This window comes from Urocitellus parryii, chromosome 1, assembly GCF_045843805.1.
Source record: "Urocitellus parryii isolate mUroPar1 chromosome 1, mUroPar1.hap1, whole genome shotgun sequence".
Classification (NCBI taxonomy): Eukaryota; Metazoa; Chordata; class Mammalia; order Rodentia; family Sciuridae; genus Urocitellus; species Urocitellus parryii.
In genome coordinates this window covers 263,548,874-263,571,637 of record NC_135531.1, presented here as the reverse complement: position 1 = coordinate 263,571,637, position 22,764 = coordinate 263,548,874, and the positions used below count along the sequence as shown (strand labels likewise).

At 35.5% G+C, this 22,764-nt stretch overlaps 1 protein-coding gene across 1 annotated transcript in view; it reads right to left on the bottom strand.

Moving 5' to 3' along the window:
* Positions 1 to 22,764, bottom strand: part of Xrcc5 (X-ray repair cross complementing 5) — an 88,024-nt gene that overhangs the window by 52,514 nt on the left and 12,746 nt on the right. The window contains exons 6-13 of the mRNA XM_026402366.2: positions 21,550 to 21,741; positions 18,651 to 18,765; positions 17,102 to 17,240; positions 13,862 to 13,974; positions 9,697 to 9,759; positions 7,689 to 7,826; positions 6,653 to 6,743; positions 3,473 to 3,606 (exon numbers count right to left, since the gene is read on the bottom strand). Coding sequence (XP_026258151.2) covers positions 3,473 to 3,606; positions 6,653 to 6,743; positions 7,689 to 7,826; positions 9,697 to 9,759; positions 13,862 to 13,974; positions 17,102 to 17,240; positions 18,651 to 18,765; positions 21,550 to 21,741 — 985 coding nt within the window. The remainder of the gene's footprint in view (positions 1 to 3,472; positions 3,607 to 6,652; positions 6,744 to 7,688; positions 7,827 to 9,696; positions 9,760 to 13,861; positions 13,975 to 17,101; positions 17,241 to 18,650; positions 18,766 to 21,549; positions 21,742 to 22,764) is intronic.

The window sequence follows — 22,764 nt, the reverse complement described above, 5'->3', positions numbered from 1 at the left end:
GATATACATGCTTCAGATGATCTGGAGTCTCAAGGAAGACATGAGACAGCAAAATCAGATAATGAAAGATCACATTGACAAACAAATCCAGGAAGTAAAAGATCAATTTCACAGGGAGATAGAGGAAATAAAAAACAAACAAATAGAAATACTAGAAATGCAGGAAAAAATAAACCAACTTAAAAACTCAATTGAGAATACTACCAGCAGAGTAGATCACTTAGAAGAGAGAACATCAGACAATGAAGACAAAGTATTTCAACTGGAAAAGAACATAGACAGCTCAGCAAGTCTGCTAAGAAACCATGAACAGAACATCCAAGAAATATGGGACAATATCAAAAGACCAAATTTAAGAGTCATGGGGATACAGGAAGGCACAGAGCTCCACACCAGAGGAATACACAGCCTATTCAATGAAATAATACGAGAAAACTTCCCAGACTTGAAGAATGAGACAGAATCCCAAATCCTAGAAGCCTACAGGACGCCGAATGTACAAAACCATAAGAGATCCACACCTAGACACATTATAGTGAAGATGTCCAACATACAGAATAAGGAAAGAATTTTAAAAGCTACAAGGGAAAGGAAGCAGATTACATTTAGGGGTAAACCAATCAGGATAACAGCTGATCTCTCAACACAGACTCTGAAAGCTAGAAGATCCTGGAATAACATATTTCAAACACTGAAAGAAAATGGGTTCCAACCAAGAATCGTGTATCCGGCAAAATTAAGCTTCAGGTTAGAAGATGAAATTAAAACCTTCCATGATAAACAAAAGTTAAAAGAATTCGCAGCTAGAAAACCATCTCTTCAAAAAATCCTTGGCAAAACATTGCAGGAAGAGGAAATGGAAAATAACATTGAAAACCAACAATGGGAGGTAGGACAGTAAAGGGGGGAAAGTAGTCAAAGAGGATAACAAATCAGGTTTAGTAACATCAACAAACAAATATGGATAGAAGTACAAACCATATCTCAATAATAACCCTAAATGTCAATGGCTTAAACTCACCAATTAAGAGACACAGGCTAGTAGAATGGATCACAAAACAAGACCCAACAATATGCTGTCTACAGGAGACGCATCTGATAGAAAAAGATATCCATAGACTGAAGGTGAAAGGTTGGGAAAAATCATACCACTCATATGGACAGCGGAAACAAGCAGGCGTGTCCATACTCATATCTAATAAAATAGATTTCAAGCCAAAGCTAATCAAAAGGGATAAAGAAGGACACTTCATACTGCTCAAGGGAACCATAAACCAACAAGACATAACAATCATAAATATATATGCCCCAAATAATGGTGCAGCGGTGTTCATCAAGCAAACTCTTCTCAAGTTCAAGAGTCTGATAGACCACCATACAATCATCATGGGAGACTTCAACACACCTCTCTCACCACTGGACAGATCTTCCAAACAAAAGTTAAACAAGGAAACTATAGAACTCAACAACACAATTAATAACCTAGACTTAATTGACATATATAGACTTTACCACCCAACATCAAGTAGTTACACTTTTTTTTCAGCAGCACATGGAACCTTCTCAAAAATAGACCATATATTATGTCACAGGGCAACTCTTAGACAATATAAAGGGGTAGAGATAATACCATGCATCTTATCTGATCATAATGGAATGAAACTGAAAATCAATGATAAAAGAAGAAAGGAAAAATCAAGCATCACTTGGAGAATGAACAACAGGTTGCTGAATGACATATGGGTTATTGAAGACATCAAGGAGGAAATTAAAAAATTCCTAGAGTTAAATGAAAACACGGACACAACATATCGGAATCTATGGGACACATTGAAAGCAGTCCTAAGAGGAAAATTCATTGCTTGGAGTTCATTCCTCAAAAAAAGAAAAAACCAACAAATAAATGATCTCATACTTCATCTCAAAATCCTAGAAAAAGAGGAGCAAAACAACAGCAAAAGAAGTAGAAGGCAAGAAATAATCAAAATCAGAGCTGAAATTAATGAAATTGAAACAAAAGAAACAATTGAAAAAATTGACAAAACTAAAAGCTGGTTCTTTGAAAAAATAAATAAAATTGACAGACCCTTAGCCATGCTAACGAAGAGAAGAAGAGAGAGAACCCAGATTACTATATACGGGATAAAATTGGGAGTTCATAACTCATTTGAATCAAACTGTGAAATATGATGTATGAGGAACTATGTAATGTTTTGAACGACCAACAATAAAAAAAAAAAAGATTAAAAAAAAAAATAAAATAAAGGAATTCCAAACACCGAAACAAAACAAAACCAAAAACAGGCAGTTTCTATCATGCAGAGGATTTCTTGATTCAAAAGAGGCTCCAATTATCAAGAATACAGACAACAATAAATGTTGGCAAGGATGTAGGGGAAAAGATACACTCATACATTGCTAGCGTGGAAAGCAGTATGGAGATTCCTCAGAAAACACGGAATGGAATAAGAATTTGACGGAGTAATCCTACTCCCTGGCATATACCCAAAGGACTTAAAATCAGCCTATTATCGTCACATGGCCACATCAATGTTTATAGAAGCTCAATTCACAATATCTAAGCTATGGAACTAACCTAGGTGCCTTCAGATGAATGAATAAAGAAAATATGATACACACACACAATGAAATATTATTCAGCCATAAAAACTTTTGTTTTTATGAACTTATGGCATTTGCCTGTGAAAGGATGGAAATGGAGACTATCACGTGAAGTGAAATAAGCCAATCCCAAAAAACCAAAGGCCTGATATGCAAATGCTAACACACAGTGGTGGGGGGATAGAAGTTCAGTGAGTTAAACAAATGAGAATGAAGGGAAGGGAGTGGGGTTGGGAATAGGAAAGACAGTAGAATGAATTGTAGGTAAGTTTCCTATAGGCTCATATATGAATATATGACCAGTGTAACTCCACATCATGTATAACCACAAGAATGAAAAGTTATACTACATGTATATATGATAAGTTAAACTACATGCATGTATGATGTTAAAATGCATTTTATGTATTTTAACTACTGTCACATATAACTAAAAAGAATAATTTTAAAAAACTCAAAACAAAACAGGCCCCAATATGGATTGGGTTAGTTAAGGATGTTTTGTGAAGTGAAACAAAATGGACAGTCCATAGGTTCACATATTCACCTCACCTAGGAATGGGCCTTCCATACCTCTCTGGGGAAGACTTTGCTTCAATAGCTGCCTGTTGCATTCTTCAGTTCTGAGGGAGTCAGAGAAACTTGTGTCCAACTGTCATCAACTTCATCCAAAACTAGAATATTCTGTCCTCTCCTTCCTCAGCACAAATCAGGAAAATGTTATTCTTTTATTAAATAGAGCAAATGAAGCCCTCTGTGGTTAGATTTATTTGGAACTGGACAATTACCTTTTCACTTAGCTTTCTTTTCATTTGCTACAAATATGACTGGTTTATCTTTCTTCTCTCACCTGAAATAATCTCTGAAATGCAGGATTTGGGATCTTGGTGGTTGGAAACAAGTCTTCAATGGTGTCTTCCTCCTTGTCTTCCTTTACCAAGCTCATAGAATCGATTAAAGCATCAACAGCACTCAACTGTGCCTCTTAAGACAAGGATAAACAGAGAAGCAGAAAGGAAAAAAAAAAAGGATTATTCACATTATTCTCCACTAAAACAAAAGCTTTCTATTTTATAAGTACAGCAATACTAGCAGGTTATATAGTCCTGGTTCTGCCAAAAATATTCTGTATGTATGCAAGTACTTAACCTGAGTCTTGTTTTTTTAATCTGTGAAAGAGCTTTTTAGAGTAGTTGACCTCTTAGGTTCTTTTCAGCTCCTCCATTTGATGAACCTTTGACAATGGAGTATCATATCAAAAGCAAAAGAGTCTACTGCAGAAAAAATGAACAACAGCCACAGGAAAACTTGACTTCTCCATGGAAATTTGAACAAAATATTCATCATTCAATGAGCTACTTGAAAAGAGAAAAGTATTCTGAGCGTTTAGAAGGAAAAGTTAGAATCCAGCCCCCCTCTTTTTTTCTTTTTTTCCTGGAATAAGGTTAGTTTTAAAAAAATAAGGAAAGGCTTAATAAAAAGCAGATTCTTCTTTTATGCTTTTCCAGGCCTTTCTCTTGTATTTCATGTGAATGAGACTTTTTTAAAATATAAAAATAGCAGGAGAGCTTAGACAAACTATATAATAATGTAATCAGTACTAGAGAAAAAGTGTTCCAGGACCACATTTGTCATAAAGGTAGCATCGAGGTAAGATGGAGAAGTTACACTACAAATTTATTCAAGAGGAACAAAAGTACAGAAAAATATAAAATGTGTATTTCTGAATCTTAAGCCAGAGGAAATGGAAGGTGAAGACTGGATTAAATTGTATATTTATGCTAAGGAAGGGGAGTGAAAAAGAGAGGCAGGAATATGCTAGTCCTGGATGAAGTTGATGACAGTAGGACACAGGTTTCTCTGACTCCCTCAAAACTGAAGAACATCATAGGCAGCTTTTGAAGCAACTCTTTCCAACGGAGAGATGGAAGGCCCAACTCCTGGGTGGGGCGAGTGTATGATGGAGAGAACGTGTACTATTTATTTTGACTACTTTTTAAAAATTAGTAGTTAACTAAAGAGAAAAACATTAAAAAGAAAAAGGAAACCCCTATGGCAATGACGCATAAACTTTCTAATACTTAATGTAATTTTTATCAGAGTCTACAACCTTAACAGGAAGACATACATACAGTGAGCTGATTCTCCTCTTAGAATCAGTTCCTCCTACATAGACATACATCCATGTACATATCTTACCCCACTCTATTCAAAATATTCTAAAGTTCCATGACAACCTTTTTTCGTCTTTTCTAATACCCAACAGAAAGCAAGAAAGTGCTCCTCAAAAAAAAAAAATCTACCAAGGGCTGGGTTTGTAGCTCAGTGGTAGGGCGCTTGCCTCGCATGTGTGAGGCACTGGGCATGATTCTCAGCACCACATAAAAATAAATAAATAAAATAAAGGCATGTGTCTATCTACAACTAAAAAAAAAAAAAAAAAAAAAAAAAAAAAATTACCAAGTAAAACAAAACTGGGATAGTCCAAAGCGATGTGGATGAAAAACAACTCTTTCCTAAATGCTTCTGTTGTGCTGATTCACAGCAGTTCAGCTGTAGAACTAAAGTACTGTTTTTGGATTCACAGTCACTAGGCAAAAGGTAAAATGTACCTTATGCCTGCAGTCTCTCAAAAGTACCTTGCTTCTATTCTTCACCATTTCAGATATCCCTTTGTACAGACACTAAAAATGAAAGAGCACAGAGGTAGGTATTGTGGCACATTTCTTTCCTGTTTTTGAACTTTCCAGAGAAGGTTTCAGACAAAGGCATAGCTATCACCAACTTAAGCTAACGAGTGCAGCGTCCACATAGAATTAGCTAGGAGATGATGCTTACACATGTGAACATTCAGTGATTTTCACCTGCTACTACCAGTTAGTATCAGGCCAGATTATTCTGGCCTTTCAAACTCCTACAATGACTACATCGACTCCTACATCAACTAGGGAAATACATTAAACAGCTTTAAGAATCCATTTTTCCACAGGAAAGAATATAAACAGAAATACGTTAACACACAGAAAACAGATCAACAGATCTAAAGATATCTGATTTTTGAGATTCTGATGATTTATGTCTATAAAATAATTATTAAACAAGGTTCTTTTAAAAAAATATTCTACTCATTTAAGTTTGAAATGATCAAGAGGTAGAGATAAGACTGTGACACAGTGACAACTTTATACATTTAGGTCCATTCCTGCCTCCACCATGACGTAGAGGGCCTCAACTCTAGAAGGACGACAAAGATCCCAGCTGTAGGAACCCATTTAATTCTTACCCTTTTCTCAGCACACTGCTCCGAAAAGGTCGAACCAAAACAACACACAGGAAGAACACACCTACAACCCCTTAATCCTACAGTGACACGGATAATAAATTAAACTTGAAGAATAAATTATCTACCATTGTTTGTTGTTCTTTTAGGTATATTTTCTCATTCTGTCCCCTGCTACATTTTATTACAGTTGTCTTAAATGGTGCGCTCTCAGGAAGACTGGACCTGTGACTCTGAGACTCATTCTGTGTAATATCCTACATGTGCAGCCAGAGGCCAAATAACAGGGTTTCTCATTAAGTTCCAAGTAACTCCTAGATGCTAGAAGTACATAACTATGAGACTTAACCTTACTGCAAACTATAAAAGGAGGGCAAAGAGAAAAGCCCATTTCCAGTATCGTCATGTGAATTTCCAAGTTTTTTCATGTATGTAGGACATGGTGTGATACTGCACACCAATTCATTTCAGCAGGGGCAAAGTTGATCACAACCAGAGAACAGACATCCAGCACCAACAAGCTATTCCCTAGACACATGCTCAAAGTCAGAAGGGGGAACTAGACAGTATTTAGAAAGTTCAGAGCAAAACTATTCCTAGTACTGAAAAAATAGTTCAGGAGTATAAGAACAGAACCAACCAATTCCATCCTGTGAAATCTTATCAACAACCAATGACTGGAGCCAGGTGATTGCCCAAGAACAAATCTGCATGCAGAGCCATTAGTGAACTAAATGGAAATAAACTCACCTGTGGGAGTAAATTTCTTATTATTTTTCAGGGATGAAAACATATATTGCCGCAAGTCTTCCATGAAAGGCAGCTGCACGTACACTAAGCACTAATGAGTAAGGAAGGGGACAAAAGTAGAAACAATAAAGTTAAAGGAAAAAATATAAAAATGGTCCCAAATGTTGTAAAAATGGCACAACAGAAATTTTCAGAAATCAGAAAACTCAAATCTGGCACATGAAAAACTAAAGTGTTTTGACTTATGCTACTGACTATTCACAACTGCAAACAATATGAAAAATATTAAACATTAAAGAAATGCTTAAAAACAAAACTACTAAGGGGCTGGGGTTGTGCCTCAGTGGTAGAGTGCTTGCTCAGCATGTGTGAGGCATTGGGCTCGATTCTCAGCACTGCATATAAATAAATAAAATAAAGGTTCATTGACAACTAAAAAAAAAGTCTACTAAATGCAAACTGTAAAACGCATGCATGACCAAGTAGAAAAAATGAGAAAAGGCAGGGTGTCTGGAAGGCTGACCTGCAAGTCAAGATATTTGCTTTCACTTTATGTTTCTGGTAAGGAATCTAGACTTATATTTTAAATACAGATCTTTTAAAACAGAAAAGCCCCAAATAGACTTTACATGGATCACAACAAAAATCATATCCTCAACCTTTATTCATAATCCCTATTTATTAAAGTGGAGGTATTTCTCTTCCCATTTGATTCTGAAGTCAAGAAGGTCAAGAACTGAGAGAAAAGATCACAGTTAACCCTTACTGATTTAATAAAAACCTCCTTAAATATTTTTATAAGTCATGTTGTTTCCTTACAATTGAAAACTTGGTTCATAGACCAGCAATATCAACATTACCTGAAAGTTTTCAAGAAATGTAGGATTTCGGCCCCACTCCAGATCTAGAGAATAAGTATCTGAATTTCAACAAGATCCTCAAGTAATTAGCATACATATTAACAGTTGAAAAGCACTGCTTAGCATAAAGGATGGGTTGCGGGGAGAATACAAAAAAATAAACCTGTGGGTTTTACCTCATAGGCATCCTTGATATAAGGAAAAGCTACACCAACTTGAGGATTAGCTCTTCTGTCATAAACGTATCGAACTACAGCCACCATGTCTAATTCATCCAAGGCATGAACCAAGGAGGAAAGTGCAACTGCTGCCGCCTTTTAAGAAAGATGCATGTATTAACACAGATCACAACATTACCTCATAAACCCCAATACCATTTTTTGACCACCACATTAAAAACTGACATCAAAGAGTTGTTCATCCTTTGCCAATAGATCTGAAAATATCTCTTCTTGAGTGATACTGAAGTGACCTTACAATGTACAGTACTGAAAATTCATTATACAAAATGAAGTCATTTCTGCCACAAACCACAAAAATGGAGTGGAGAAGCCATGGAAAGGAAAAGGGAACACAGAGACTGCTTGGAAACTTACAGGGATGGAGTTCTGACCAACTAAAAAAAAAGAAAAAAATCCATTTGGAGACAGTAATACTCACTGACAAAATAAGCATAAGACCACTGATGCTTGCTTCAGGAACTGCCTCACAGAATCATCTCAATCCCATGAGAGCGCAACTTTATGACTATCAGTACTTAGCAACTGACAAAACACTAATACAATCTCAAAAGCAGCTTTACATAGTAACTGCCACAGCTCAATGAGCAGAGCTCACCAGCTCCCTCAAGCACCAAAGTGGCAATGACTTTCTTTCCTAGTAATTTGCACAGAGGACTGACTCTCTGTGCAAATGCTAAAGTTTACAATAAGATCCCCAAACTTTCCTTTGTTCTTTAAACACAAAAGAGGCCACCAGGCCTGTGTGTGTGTGCCCTGAGTCACAATCCTATTCTTCATTCCCAAATAGAAGTTCCTTCTTTGAAGCTTTGTCTCTACATTTTTATTTGACAGTAGGAAGTAGTTATCTGTATATAGCCAGATTCTAATTACACAATTCACAAGGCTGCCCTTGGCTATCAAATCCAGATAATCACCCAACACATGATTCTCAGCACAGCTTAGTGACATGACATTCCTCACTGCACATGCAGCATTTCTCCCAAAATGACTAGAATTTTCTTGCGTAAAGGGACAAATGGGATTTAAAACCTCAGCAGCAGAAGTTAAAAACAAGTTGTAGTTTGACAGTACACACCAGACCTACATGATTTCTGAGAATTGATTCAGGAAAAACCTATGAACTAGAATTCTCAAATATGAAGATTCCCCATTTCAACTGTGTTCTAATTTATCCCATTCAGTAGTGAGTGGAATCCACACATTTTCTTCTAATTTTAATTTTCTTATAGAATAACAAACGGCATACCCATCTATCTAGATCAACAGCCAGCTACCTTTCAGAAGTGAGGATAATAAGAGGGCTATACCTGTTATACCAACACCCTACCTCTTCCCAGACAAACCAACTATATTCAGTTTACTAATTTCAATTTTAAATACTTCATGGATTTGGAAACCTGATTCAACAACAGTCGTAAGTAAGTTCTGACTAGGTAGTCAGAAAGAAAATATTTACAAAGGGAGCAGGTATGAGTATAGGATGCAAAAATTCTGGGGAGGTGAGAAAAGAGTAGGAAGAGGGAGGGGGAAAAGATCAAATTCCTCAATAATAGAAGTAATTCAGTGAGCCACTGAAGTGTCTCTCCAGGATGCTTATGCCAGCTCTATATGTTCAGTTTTTATGAAAAATCAAAATGTCAACCTGACCCTGACCCCCTCAACATTTGACCATGAAATTCCCACACCTAAATGAAGTCATTCAAAATGTTTTCTTTTTAATATATACTTGGTCTCCAATTGTAGGATTATGTCCTCAAGTGTTTTACTCATGCTAAGACAAACTCATTTATCATTTCTCCATTTTCACAGTTAAAGGTCAGTGAATTTTCCCAATGCTGTTGCAAGAATTCATGTCATTTTAAACTTCAAAAGCCCCACTTTCCACTTTCATCAAATGACAGTTCAATTCTGAAGCACTAACTGAATGATCCAGTTAACTCACCTTATCACCTTTTGCTGCAAAGACCTTTAGAACTTGACTTCCCATAAAGAATTTTCTCTGGACCTACAAGAGTAAGAGAGGAAAATAATTGGTTTTGATCCAATATAAAAAAAAAAAAAAACATATATAGCCGTAATGCCACACATTGCTAAGAAATTCTATTCAAAATGTTTTTACAAGAAAACATTCATATCGACTAGAGACAACTTATTACTTGAGGATGACCATTCATCAACACAACAAACATCTGAGCACCTAGTGTGTGTACTGTATTGTCCTGAATACAATAAACACGACAGTGTACGGGACATAATCTTGCTTTTGAGGATATTAGAGAGACAAACGTGAAATTAACTGCAATGCAGCATTAGCGTCAAAGGTTATATGATGTTATAAGAGCACATATGAAGGGCACCAAGTCTGGTCACTGAAGGTTAAGGGAAGGTCAGCAAATGCTGACACCTAAGACTTAATAGATAAAAAGGAAACAACTCAGAGGCACATCTGGGCACAAGGTCCCAGGGAGAGATTCACGCTATTGTGAATCAAAGTCTGGAGTGATATAAACTAAAGTACATTTGGAGTAGTTTTGGAGTAGTGCAGCACCACAGTGTGAGGAGAATGTGAGAAATCATATTAAAGATTAACAATGATTAGATCATGAAGTCTCTTAGAAACAAGTTATGTGGCTTGGACTTTATTCTAACTGCAATGACAAAGCACTAATGAACTGCAGAGAATGAAGTGAAGAACAAATTAGCAAGGGATACAACTGAAGAAAGGGAAACTTGTGAAACCAGAAATAAGTATACGTGTCCTTTCTTTCCCCTTTTAAAATTCAATTAACTTACCAGCAAAGTTATCAGAGGGGTCAAAGCAATCCACCAATATTCAATTAGAAAATAAATAATGAGGAGTTCCTGAAATCATAACTACCTGCATGTACCTACCAAGATCAACTTCTTTCTGATCTATGTAATCTGGAGCTTGGAGCTTCTTTATAACAACACGACACATGCTCTATGGGGCAATGTTCCTTATGTTTTTTTCCTGCCCTCTCACCTGAGAAATTATTGGAGTACTTGCATGGTAACAGCAGCTCAAGAAGATGAGTCTCAAAGGTATGGGTAAGGCCCTTGTAATTCAAATGCTCCTCATCTCCACTTCCATTCCCCCATAAGAAAACCATTACTCTAAGACATATGGAAATAAACCTATATTTTAGTTTGCTATATTCATATAGCTCGATTTGCCCTAACAGAATCTATAATAGTTCCTGATTTATTAAAGAACAGCTAATGATAACTTTTCCAAATGTACCCAAATGATTTTTCAAAGAACAGCCAGACATTTGGGAAAATTCTGGCTAAATTTTTATCTATCATATAGAAACCCAGAACACTTGACAACATTAAGACAGGCAAATTGAAAAACCTATTAAATTTTTTAAAGTAATCCACAATTAAAAGAACAAAAACAAAAAGCAGGCTAGGGATATAGTTCTATGGTAAAGTTCTATGGCAAGCAGCCTAGCATGTGAAAGGCCCTGGGTTTCATCCACAGCACTACAAAAACAAAGACAAAAACAAATAAAACACACACATACACACCCCAAAACAAAATGAAAACTTATCATCAATTCAATTTAAAAATGTTAGTTTTTCAACATTCTGGTTTAAGGAAATATGGAACAATATGTGATTTTATTAATTCAAAGATAATCACTAGTCTGTAAAAAGATGCATGCTTATATTTTATCACAGTTACCATGTTCTTAACACTTGTGCCCTTTTGTTAAGATAATGTATGAAACCATGTATGTACATTAGACTAGTCAAAAGCTGAGTTTATTCATTTGTTGAGCAGATTACCATTAAACAATAGCATAGGCTTTGGAGGCAGTACTGTTCAAAACCCATCTCTACCATCTCTGAGCTATGTGACCGTGGGCCTCATAGATACTTAACAGCTCTGAGCCTCAACTTCCTAATCTATAAAATGCAGATCATGGCATCTGAGAATTAAATGAAAATTTACATAAAATGCTTATTTATATATTGACTAGAATATTATAATTATTCAATAAATGGTAGTTATAATAATTATCTTCATTGTACTTATCTGGGATTTTACTTAGGATTAAATTGACTTAGAGCCTAAAAACAAAAAGTCGACTTAGAAAACACTTCATGATTTTAAAAGTTAATTTTAGGTTAATAAAAGTCTTCTAGGGCAGGGGCTGGGGCTCAGTGGTAGAGCGCCCACCTCACATGTGTGAGGCACTGGGTTCGATCCTCAGCATCACATAAAAATAAATAAAGATACTGTGTCCAACTACAGCTAAAATTTTTTTTTTTTAAAAAGTCTTCTAAAATGGAAAGTACATTTTTTGTTCTGTCCATTATTTTGCTTTGTTATTTAACTGAAATAGGCTCTCCCTCTCAGCCTGGCAAAGGTGAGTCCTGAATTACACTTGAAGGGTTTTCACAGGTCTTTTCTGCCTACCTAGATCTACAGTCACTTCTTTCTTTCTTTCTTTTTTTTATTAAGATGATTCCACTTTTTTTATGTCTTTATTTATTTATTTTTATGTAGTGTTAGGGATCAAACCCAGGGCCTTCCCCTTTTTAGGCATGCGCTCTACCGCTGAGCCACAACCCCAGCTCTACATTCACTTCTTTTTTTTTTTTTAAGAGAGAGAGAATTTTTTAATATTTATTTTTTAGTTCTCGGCGGACACAACATCTTTGTTTTGTATGTGGTGCTGAGGATCGAACCCAGGCCGCACGCATGCCAGTGGAGCATGCTACCGCTTGAGCCACATTCCCCAGCCCAACATTCACTTCTTAATAGACCAGTTTCTACGAAACAGTGAAAATGAAGTTTCTATTATGCTGAAGACTCGTAAGCACTGCTACCAATATTCATCAGTTTTAAGTTTATATGCTTTCTAAAGTGAATAATTTCATTTTTAAGAAAGCCATATTTAGTGTCTTGTTAGAAACTCTCAACTTCCTAAAAGTAATTATTCTGATCAATAAAATCTTACAGATTTTAAGTAAATACTCTCGATTTTTGGCTTATGAGTTTTTAATACATACGTATCAGTTTGGAGAATCATGAAAACAATTCTCCTCAACCTCACTAAACTCTTCTAACACTGAAGTACAAGGTATATGCCAGAGCAACATGAGGAAGTTCAAATTCGGAATACCGGATTCAGAATACTTCATTAGAATTTTCACATGAGTTCTCCAATAAAAATCTCTTCATCCCTATATACCTTGGGTAAAACATATATAAAGCTACATTTTATATTTCCTAATTATAATTTATCTCTTTGGCTGCCTCAAGAACATTTAATCTAAGATCTCCGGGAATCTTTTAACAATCTCTTCTAAGATAGCATGTGGTATCCCAAGGTGAATTACACGATTTCCCACATTGTCTATTTAGAACTTCTTTGCTTTGGGGCCTAAAACACATGTTATTTATATAGATAAGTTTCACATCCTAGAACTCTACATTGGAACTGAGAAGGAAAGTGACCACTATTAATCAATGATATTTTGAGAGTTAATGTCATTCAAAACCCAAGTAGCAATCATCTAAAACACTCCATTATACATCATAGTTTAGAGAAAGCAATACCACAGCAAAGAAATGGATACTATTTCTTTACCTTTAAGGTTACTATGAGCTTTGATGGTCAGCAAAGGGAGGAAATGACTTAACTGAACCTATTCTTCAGATTTATTTACATCTTGGTTTTTCTCTTCAAAAATCAAAAATAAGCTGGGTGCAGTGGCACACGCCTGTAATCCCAGCAACTCAGGAGGCTTAGGCAGGAGAATCACAAGTTCAAGGCCAGTCTCAGCAATTTAGCAAGACCCTCACAAACTTAGCAAGACCCTGTTTCAAAAAATAAAAAGAGCCAGGGATGTAGCTCAGTGGTAGAGCATCCCTGGGTCCAATCATCAGTACCCCCAAAAAAGGGGAGAGTATCAAAAATCAAATATAGCTACACTAACCCCCAACTACATTAAAGAAAACAAAGTAAAATAAATATTGTAAACGAAATGACCAATCAAAAGCATACCACCTCAAGTAACAACTGGGGAAAAGCTCGCAGATTTTATTCATAATTGCAAAGTAATTACTGTACCTGAGAAGATCTACAAAATCCCAAAACAGAGAAGCACTTCCCCTCCGATTTGTATTTCATTTGTTCCTCATCCACTTTAGAGAAAGGAACTATATCGCTTCCATAGCGGAACCCTAGAGAACGAGAGAAGAGCATCTGTTAAGCATATGGGGCCTCGTTTTCTCTGAGGTGAAATGAGCTCTACACATACATTAACAATGCAGGCACACTCTAGAGTGAGCCTCCATCTTCTATTCCCTGGAATCAAATTGCTGCCCCTTGTGATCAACAGGGAAAGAGAAGCAGCAGAATCACAAACCACATATACAATATAGAGAAAATTAAAATCTAATTACATTTTTTAAGTAGCATCTTTTGCAATCTAGTTACCTTAATGATTATCCAGGCTAAAAGAAATGATGTCACAAATGCAATGCACTAGTTATCCTCCAAAGATAAACCATGGTAAACTAAACTACAAGCATGATTCATAAACATAATAACAAGAACACATTTATTCAGAAGCCTGGAGACCACAGAGAAAACCATCCATAAGAAATTTTCAGAATAAAATGTTCTCAAAAACCCATGCTGGATACCTACGAAACCAAAACTCTTCTGTTTAGAAACATTCAACTGCTAAGTTGTACATTTTTCTGCATTTAAATTTTTTCTATTTCTTGGATTTGACTGCATTTTCTCTTTTCAATTACTGAGAAATATACATAATGCAGCACACCCACCACCCACAAAAGACAAAAACTCTAAGTCTATTCCAAGGCTTCTGCTCTGTAGAAAGATTATGTCCTTTCAATACACAGTATTTTATATATTTGGTGGGGGCATAGATCATCAAAATTCAAGGTAAATGCAAGGTCAAGCACATTCCTCTTTACTCCAAGAAACAACCAATAACAATAAAAAAAAAAAAAAAAACCTGAGTGTCCAGGGGCAGAGTCTATGATCTAGTGTTTACTTGTTCTTATTAGTCTGTTGATACCATATATAAAAAAAAATAACAATAGGGGCTAAAGCTGTAGCTCAGTGGTAGAGCGCTTGCCTAGCATGCATGAGGCACTGGGTTCGATCTTCAGCACCACATAAATATAAACAAATAAAATAAAGGCATTCTGTCCATCTACAACTACAAAAAAACTTTTTTTAAAAATTAAAAACAACAACAAAAATCCATGTTGTTATTTTTATCATGTATGTTAAAAAAAAAAACTGGCAACAATAACAAAAAAACTCCAACAACATTTTAACGGGAAAATACATGGTACTTGATAAACAGTGTTATCTAAACCAAAAGCTTTTTAAACTTTTTCTGTCATCAATTTTTCATTTGATTCATTTAACAGTAACTTGAAAGTTCTAATTAAAAATGTCTTGGGTTTTCTGGTTCTTCTACTTAAAGGACAAATAATTTTAATTTTGTACCTAACAGAAAGTACAAAAAAACCCCTACAAATATAACCAATTCCTTTGCCCACATGTGTATACTAGTCTCTCTGCTTAAGAAAGAGAATTCTGCATGTTAGGAGGTAGGGAATGGAGGACAAGGAAAGGAAGTCTGTAAATAAAATGGTAAAGGTGAAAAAGATGTTTTAACTCTTCTCCTTCCATTGCCTCACTATAAATTATCTCTTTGTGTAACATACCAGAATTTTCTTTGCTAACAACAAAGAGAACCTACACCCTTATCTCTAGACCCTTCTCCTTCCAATCCATTCTGTACCCAATTGTCATATTTAATTTCCTTATCTCTAGACCCTTCTCCTTCCAATCCATTCTGTACCCAATTGTCATATTTAATTTCCTAAAATGCAGTCCCAATGATTCCCTGCTCCTCAAAACCGTAAGACTCCACACTGCTTTCAATGTATTTATACATTGTATTCTATCATTGAAAGCTCTTAATTAGTCAGTCCTGATTCAGAATAATATGTAGGAACACAGACTGTAAAGGAACACAGACTGTAAAGGAACACAGCCTTAGATTCAAGTTCTGCTAGTTGTTAACTGTGTGACTTTGAATATGTTAATGAATGCCTTTCAGCCTTGGTTCCTTTATCTGTAAAGTGGAAATAACAAGTACCTGCTTCTTTAGGTTGTTGTGACAGCTAAAAGAGAAAATGCAGGCTGTCAATTTTGTACCACAGTAGGCCCTCTACTTTCCTGGTCTTGGGCCTTATGCTACTCTTCCTACTATGTGCCAGACATACCAGGATCAAACCATGAGGAATGATTCTACCCCAAGTCTAATTCCCAAATTCATGTTCTATACTACTGAACTGAATTAAAGAGCTATTAGAAATTGGAGGGTGTTAATTATACTTCATACATAATCCTCCAGAGAGTCAAAATCATTCCCACTTTTATTTTTTTTAATATTTAGGTGGACACAATATCTTTGTTTTTTATTTTTATGTGGTGTTGAGGATCGAACCCAGTGCCCTGCGCATGCCAGGCGTGAGCCACTTGAGCCATATCCCCAGCCCCCATTCCCACTTTTAAATGTCTCTACTCCTAACACACATAACTATACGTTATGAGATACAGTGCTATAGATGAAATTTTTGTCAAAACTTGCAAATCAAAACTATACTGAGCAGTGCATAGCCTGGCAATAAATTTCTTTTAAGAATCCTGGTTTCTATCTTAAACCATCATTTGGTATCTTATAATTTTAGCTCTTGAATATTCAGATATTCTTAGCTAGCTTCTAAGTCCTCTGGATAGACAGGCCATCTAGACATACTATCCAAGGCAAATGGGAATAATATATGAGTACAACTTTAAAGATCTTAGTGAGTCCAAAGCAATATAACAAAAAGAATTTTCCTTATCCTCTGAATTAACATAAGAAAACATATCTGGATATAATAACTGAAATTGGAACTTGGAAGAATAATCATCATGGGAGTAAAAAATAAACAAAAACACTTGCTTTAGCCACTTTAATGTTAACACTCTCTTAGCTAATGAGTTTCAACTTTAAATAAAGTCAAGTATTAAGCCCTGTCACCTGAAATTAAAATTGACAGGGATGAAATACGTGCTCTCGTAGAAGCCATTCAGCTTAAGTCCCAACAGATGAGCTAAAGGAAAAAATGTCTCCATCATACCATCAGACAGCTGCATCTTATCTATACCTCAAAGTAAAATCCTTAAATGAACAATAATACAAATAGTAGCCTGTCTCATACTGCCTTAAGAAAAATCTCTTTTAGGCTAAAGTGCAAACTCTTACTAACATACCTTGAATAGTATCTTCTTTGGGAACTTCAGTTTCATCATCATCATTTAAGCAATAAACTGTTTCTTTTTGTATATCTTCTTTCTTTAGGGTTCTTGCATCCACAACCATCCAAGTCTTTTTAATTTGCTCCAAAGTAATCTTTTTTTTTTTAAAGGAAGGAACACATTTTTTTTTTAGAGAGAGAGAGAGAGAGAGAGAGAGAGAGAGAGAGAGAGAGAGAGAGAGGGAGGAGAGAGAGAATTTTTAATATTTATTTTTCATTTTTTGGCGGACACAACATCGTTGTTTGTATGTGGTGCTGAGGATCGAACCCGGGCCGCACGCATGCCAGGCGAGCATGCTACCGCTTGAGCCACATCCCCAGCCCCAAAGTAATCTTAATTTCAAAATTTAAAAAAAAAATAAGGAATGCTAGGATTCTGATTGACAGAAGATAAAAACCTAACATGTTCTCTGGTTCACAAACAAAAATCTAGAACAATTACTCTAGCTACATTGTTTTATCTATTATGGAAACCTTGGCTTATTTTATAATAGAAAATACCTGTAACTTTCTCTACATTTCATTATCCCCTAGGATGATCTACAAATATTAATATCTCAATATACATAAATAATTTCTATGCAAAACCCTAAAAAAAGGAAGACCATACACTTCATCAATATTCTAATAAAAAAGAAAGAGAAAGCAACATATCAACAGTCAGAAATCAACAAACTTTGAAAAGGAAAGCCAAATAAAGAAGGGAGGAGACTATTCTCATTCCTAGGAACACTATTCTAGGCCTTAATGGAATCCAAAATAAAGAACTACCTCCAAGCTTCTTATGACATACCATGGGTTTAGGAACTCAGTCCTCGAATATACAAAAACATGTCTGTATATCTACTTTTTATATTTAAAATGTTTTTATTTTATTCTGTACATTTAGAAAAAAAGGCAAATCCTTGCTCATGTGGAAACATGGGTCAGAGATTCCAATTCAGACTGGAATTTCATTAAATAATTACCAAAAGAAACTCACTTTTTAAAGTGTGCATAATATTATGGTCAAATGTGCGTATATTATGAAACATAATTTCACAATAACAACACACTATCTTTTAATATTTCATAGAACTTGTCACTATCAGTTCATTAATAAATGAATTAAGTGTGAGTCTCCAAAACTCTGAACTTTTGCACACCATTGACATTTCTGCCATATTACAATGTCAACATAATGAATTACATTTTTTTTAAAAGAGAGAGACACACACACACACACAAACAGAGCCAGAGACACACCAAGAGAGCTGAATTCCATAACAATCAATTATCAATGCAGAGAAAAGGGAGGGAATCAAACTATCATAAATAATTCCGAAAACTTCTCCTGGCATGCCTTTTACATAAGAAGCTAAACAGAAGACTAAATGAAAAGGAAGAGCAGCTAGAGAAGCATTAATTATACTCTGAATAACCCACACATGAATTGTCAGCTGCTTATATAAGCATATTTATCTCTCTGGTAACTTCTCTTTAAAAAATGTGTACCTACCACTTACCGATTTATAGGCCACGATCTTTATAGACAAATTGGAGCCAATGGTCAGCTGGCAGGACCAGGGCATGGAACGCCTCTCAATTTTCTTAAAGACACATAGTTGTCTCAGACTCTCACTTAATAAGGAAAAATAAACAATAAAAGTAACAATTTAAGAACGCTACCTTATGCTAGATGATGCACTCAATTTTCTAGAATGAGAAATGAGATATTGATGATTATAGACAGAGGAACCGCAGGGGATGGCAGGAAAATGACAATCATTTGGGAGAGAGCCAGAACACAAATGAGATGGCTTAGAAGGAAGAAGGACTTGAACTGTTTTACTGACAGGTGAAAATGAACAGCTCTATCTTCCCCTATTCAATCATTCTTTCAACTCTGCCAAAGATTCTTTACATTTTTCTCAGGACCAAGGACACCTTTGAGGATATAATAAAAGCACATTCACAAATGAGTTTGCACACAATATAAATGGTTTACCAACTCCCTGAAAACAACAGACCCAAGAATAAGAACCTGCTCTGGAATATGACACCACTGCTTACAACACCACAATTCACATACTTAATTAGTTAATTCCAAATCTCTTAAAAGACATGATCTATTTTTATGCAAACAGTAGAAAGAGTTAAGTAAAGACTACTGTGTATAAAGCAAATTATTTGTCTACATTTAGTCTTAAGATAGATAACTCTTAAGTTTTTTACTGGTGTGAAGGGCTGGAGGAGGAGCTTCTTCACTTAAAAGTAAAGATCAACTCTTACTTGCTCTAATGAAATACAACATAGAAGATTATAGGATAGGTGGAATTTATGGTTTCACTAAGATAAAAAACAAAGGAATTAGCAATTAAATATACTCAAAGCCTTTGGCTCCATCTCCTTGGTTATAGATGAAAAACCGATCTACAAAGAGGTCAAGAGAATTAATTATCTTACATCTTCCACAGTTATAGACAGAGAGACCTCAATAGACTCCAATTCTCAGAAATGATTTAAAATAAATAACTGATATTCAGCTGACATCCTATTTCCTGAGTTTACAGTATATATTTGCTTTGGGTTTGTTGGGGAATAAGTGGATCTAAGCCAGATATAAACTGTCTCATAAGACATTATTAATCCAAGTATAAGTCAAATCTAAAACCATCATAAGGATATAGATTCTGTTCCAGGGGAAAATCTAAAGACCAGTATCATATAAGATTTGAGAACAACTGTTATCAGTTATGCAGTAGGGTTAATTCTCCCCAAGAACTCAAGTTGTCTTCCAAAGATCTTCATGGCATAATTCTAGTCTAGTGATATGGAGTATAATTTCTATAATGATTGGAAATACTCCATTTCGAACCATGACGCCCCAATAGGCAACTGAACTAAAATGTGGCTAGTGTGACTAAAGACCAAATTTTTAAATTTATTTAAACTTAAATAGCCACATGTGGCTAAGGGATTCTGTACTGGATGGCAAGGTTCTAGTCCACACTTTCATGGCAGACCTAAAATCAAAGTAGCTTCAAATTGCTAGGACAATGCATAGTCAATAATGTATCTGCTTGCTATGCTACAAGGAGGAAAAAACTTTAAAAATAATTTTTGAAATTTATATTGGCCTGTAATTTTTCTTTATGTTATCACGGCTAATATGTAGTTTAAGGCATGTATTCCCAAAATTTTTGAGAGAACTTAAAAATATATATCTGCACATATTGTGACAATACACATTATGCCAAGAAACTTCACTTTACAGTATTCCTCATTGATTTCTTTAGCAACCCTCTGGAAAATTATTATTCTATTTCCAAAACTTTAATTTACCTATAATTTTTCAAGGGTGTTCACATTTACAAAGTAAGGATGTAATATTCGTAAATTGTAGCCTACCAGAAATACTTAAACATTGTGGCTGAGAAAAATATTAGAACAGATATATACTATTGCTACTGAAAAATATTCTAGTTGTTGAATCTTTACTTCTTTTAAGAATTCTGCTTACACTGCCTGCCTGTATTTTGTGTACTGGAATTAATTCATGAACATCAAGCAGTATTTCCCTAAGGATCTGAATCCACAAGAGCCAACTGTTTAGTAAAATATTCTATGGTCACTTTTGCCAAATCAGACCCCTTATACACATGATATTCTAGATGCCATTAATTCCTATATGTTTTTTTTTTTGCTCAAAATAAAATTCTGTCCAATTCTAACTGAGAATAAATGGATAAAGAAAATGGTTTCTTCCATAGTCTTTATGGATATATGAAAAAAGTGGTTTGCTTCATTGTTATATGGCACTTCAGGGATTTTACTTTTTAAAAATTATGTTGTTTTCATAATACTCATGTGAAATACATTGTCTATGAATTCTTCATGTTTTGGGTTTAAATTTCTTTTTTCTTTGGCCTGGTCAAACTATTTTGTGACCAAAAGTTAAAAATAAACAAAAAATAGTGACACACACACTCTAAAGCCTAAATCAGAAGATAAAGAGATTGATTATTCCAGATCTGATATCACTTTTTATAACTGAAAATGGTTTTTGCAGGGGTATGAAAAGAAGAGATCCCCCCCAAAAAAGTGCCTCAAGCTTGACATAAAGAAGAAATCTACTACTTTATCTTTTACAAACCGACTTGTTAAATGTCTTGTTTTTTCTCTATATTCGCAAACTCCATTTATATAAGTCTGGAAATAAGTGAGAAGCCTGTGATAACCACACAAACCCAGAAAAGGGAGATGAAGGTAAGTATACCATTTCTTTAATAAAACTCAGAATACATTTAAAGACTGGCTGCTAATTTGAGAGCAGCTCAAAAAAGCAAAGCATTAAGGAAATACATGATCAAAAGAAATTTATTTGGGTACAACTAAAAGTTGTCACATACTTTCACTTCTTACCGGAAGGAATAAATTTCATCCAGCCCATCTTCACCTTCTAAAGACATCATCACATTTTTCACCATCTGAATGCCTTCTTTTTGCTGCTCAGTAATACCTTTTTGAGGAAAGGAGGGTCCACGATCATCTAAGTACAAGCTGCCATCTCCTCTGTCCCCAGTACCATTTATCTTGGCAATTGGGAAGGGCAAACTATTAAGAAAAGATTAGCAATAGTTAAGAGAACAAGCTCTGAAGCCAAATAAACTGGGTTCCAATCCTTTGACTGATACTCACAAGCTACAAGAAAATATTCACGTCAATCAATCTCACAAAACTTCATATTTCTCATCTGCCAATACTCTTCTCATTTCAAGTGACTAAAACCTCTTTGATTTGGTATATAACCAAACAACTAAAGAAACAGCTGTACATGGCCTTAGGAAGACTAGACCCAGGATCTCTCATGCGACAATATCTGACCCTCTCATTGTCTCTCTCCATAATGTGCCTTTGTTTGCCTTTATACTGGCTTCACTTGCTCAATTATGGCTTCCTCCACATTGCCTCCACACACGTTCAAGCTCTGCTATAGTCTAAATGTATCCACCCAAATTCCCATGTTGAAACTTAATCGTTAATGTGATAGTACTAAGAAGTGATGGGCTGGGGATGTGGTTCAAGCAGTAGCGAGCTCGCCTGGCATGCATGGGGTCCAGGTTCGATTCTCAGCACCACATACAAACAAAGATGTTGTGTCCACTGAAAACTAAAATAAATAAATGAATGAATGAATGAATGAATAAATAAATAAATAAGAAGTGATATCTTTGGAGGGATGATTAAATCATGATGGTGGAATCTGCAGAAATGGCATCAGAGACCCTATATAAGAGATTAAAGGGGCCAGGCACAGTGGTGCATGCCTTATAATTCCAGCAACTCAGGAAGCTGAGGCAGGAGGAAGCCAAGTCTGAGGCCAGCCTGGGCAACTTAATGTGACTCTCAGCAACTTAGTAAGACTCTGTATCAAAATAAAAAATAAAAAAGAGCAGGGCATGGTGGTGCACACTTGTAATCCCATTGACTCAGGGGTCTGAGACAGAAGGATCACAAGTTCAATCTAGCCTCAGCAACTTACCAAGGCCCTAAGGCCCTTAGCAAGACCCTGTCTCAAAAATAACAGATAAAAAGGGTGGGGGATGTGGCTCAGTTAAGCACCTCTGAATTTAATCC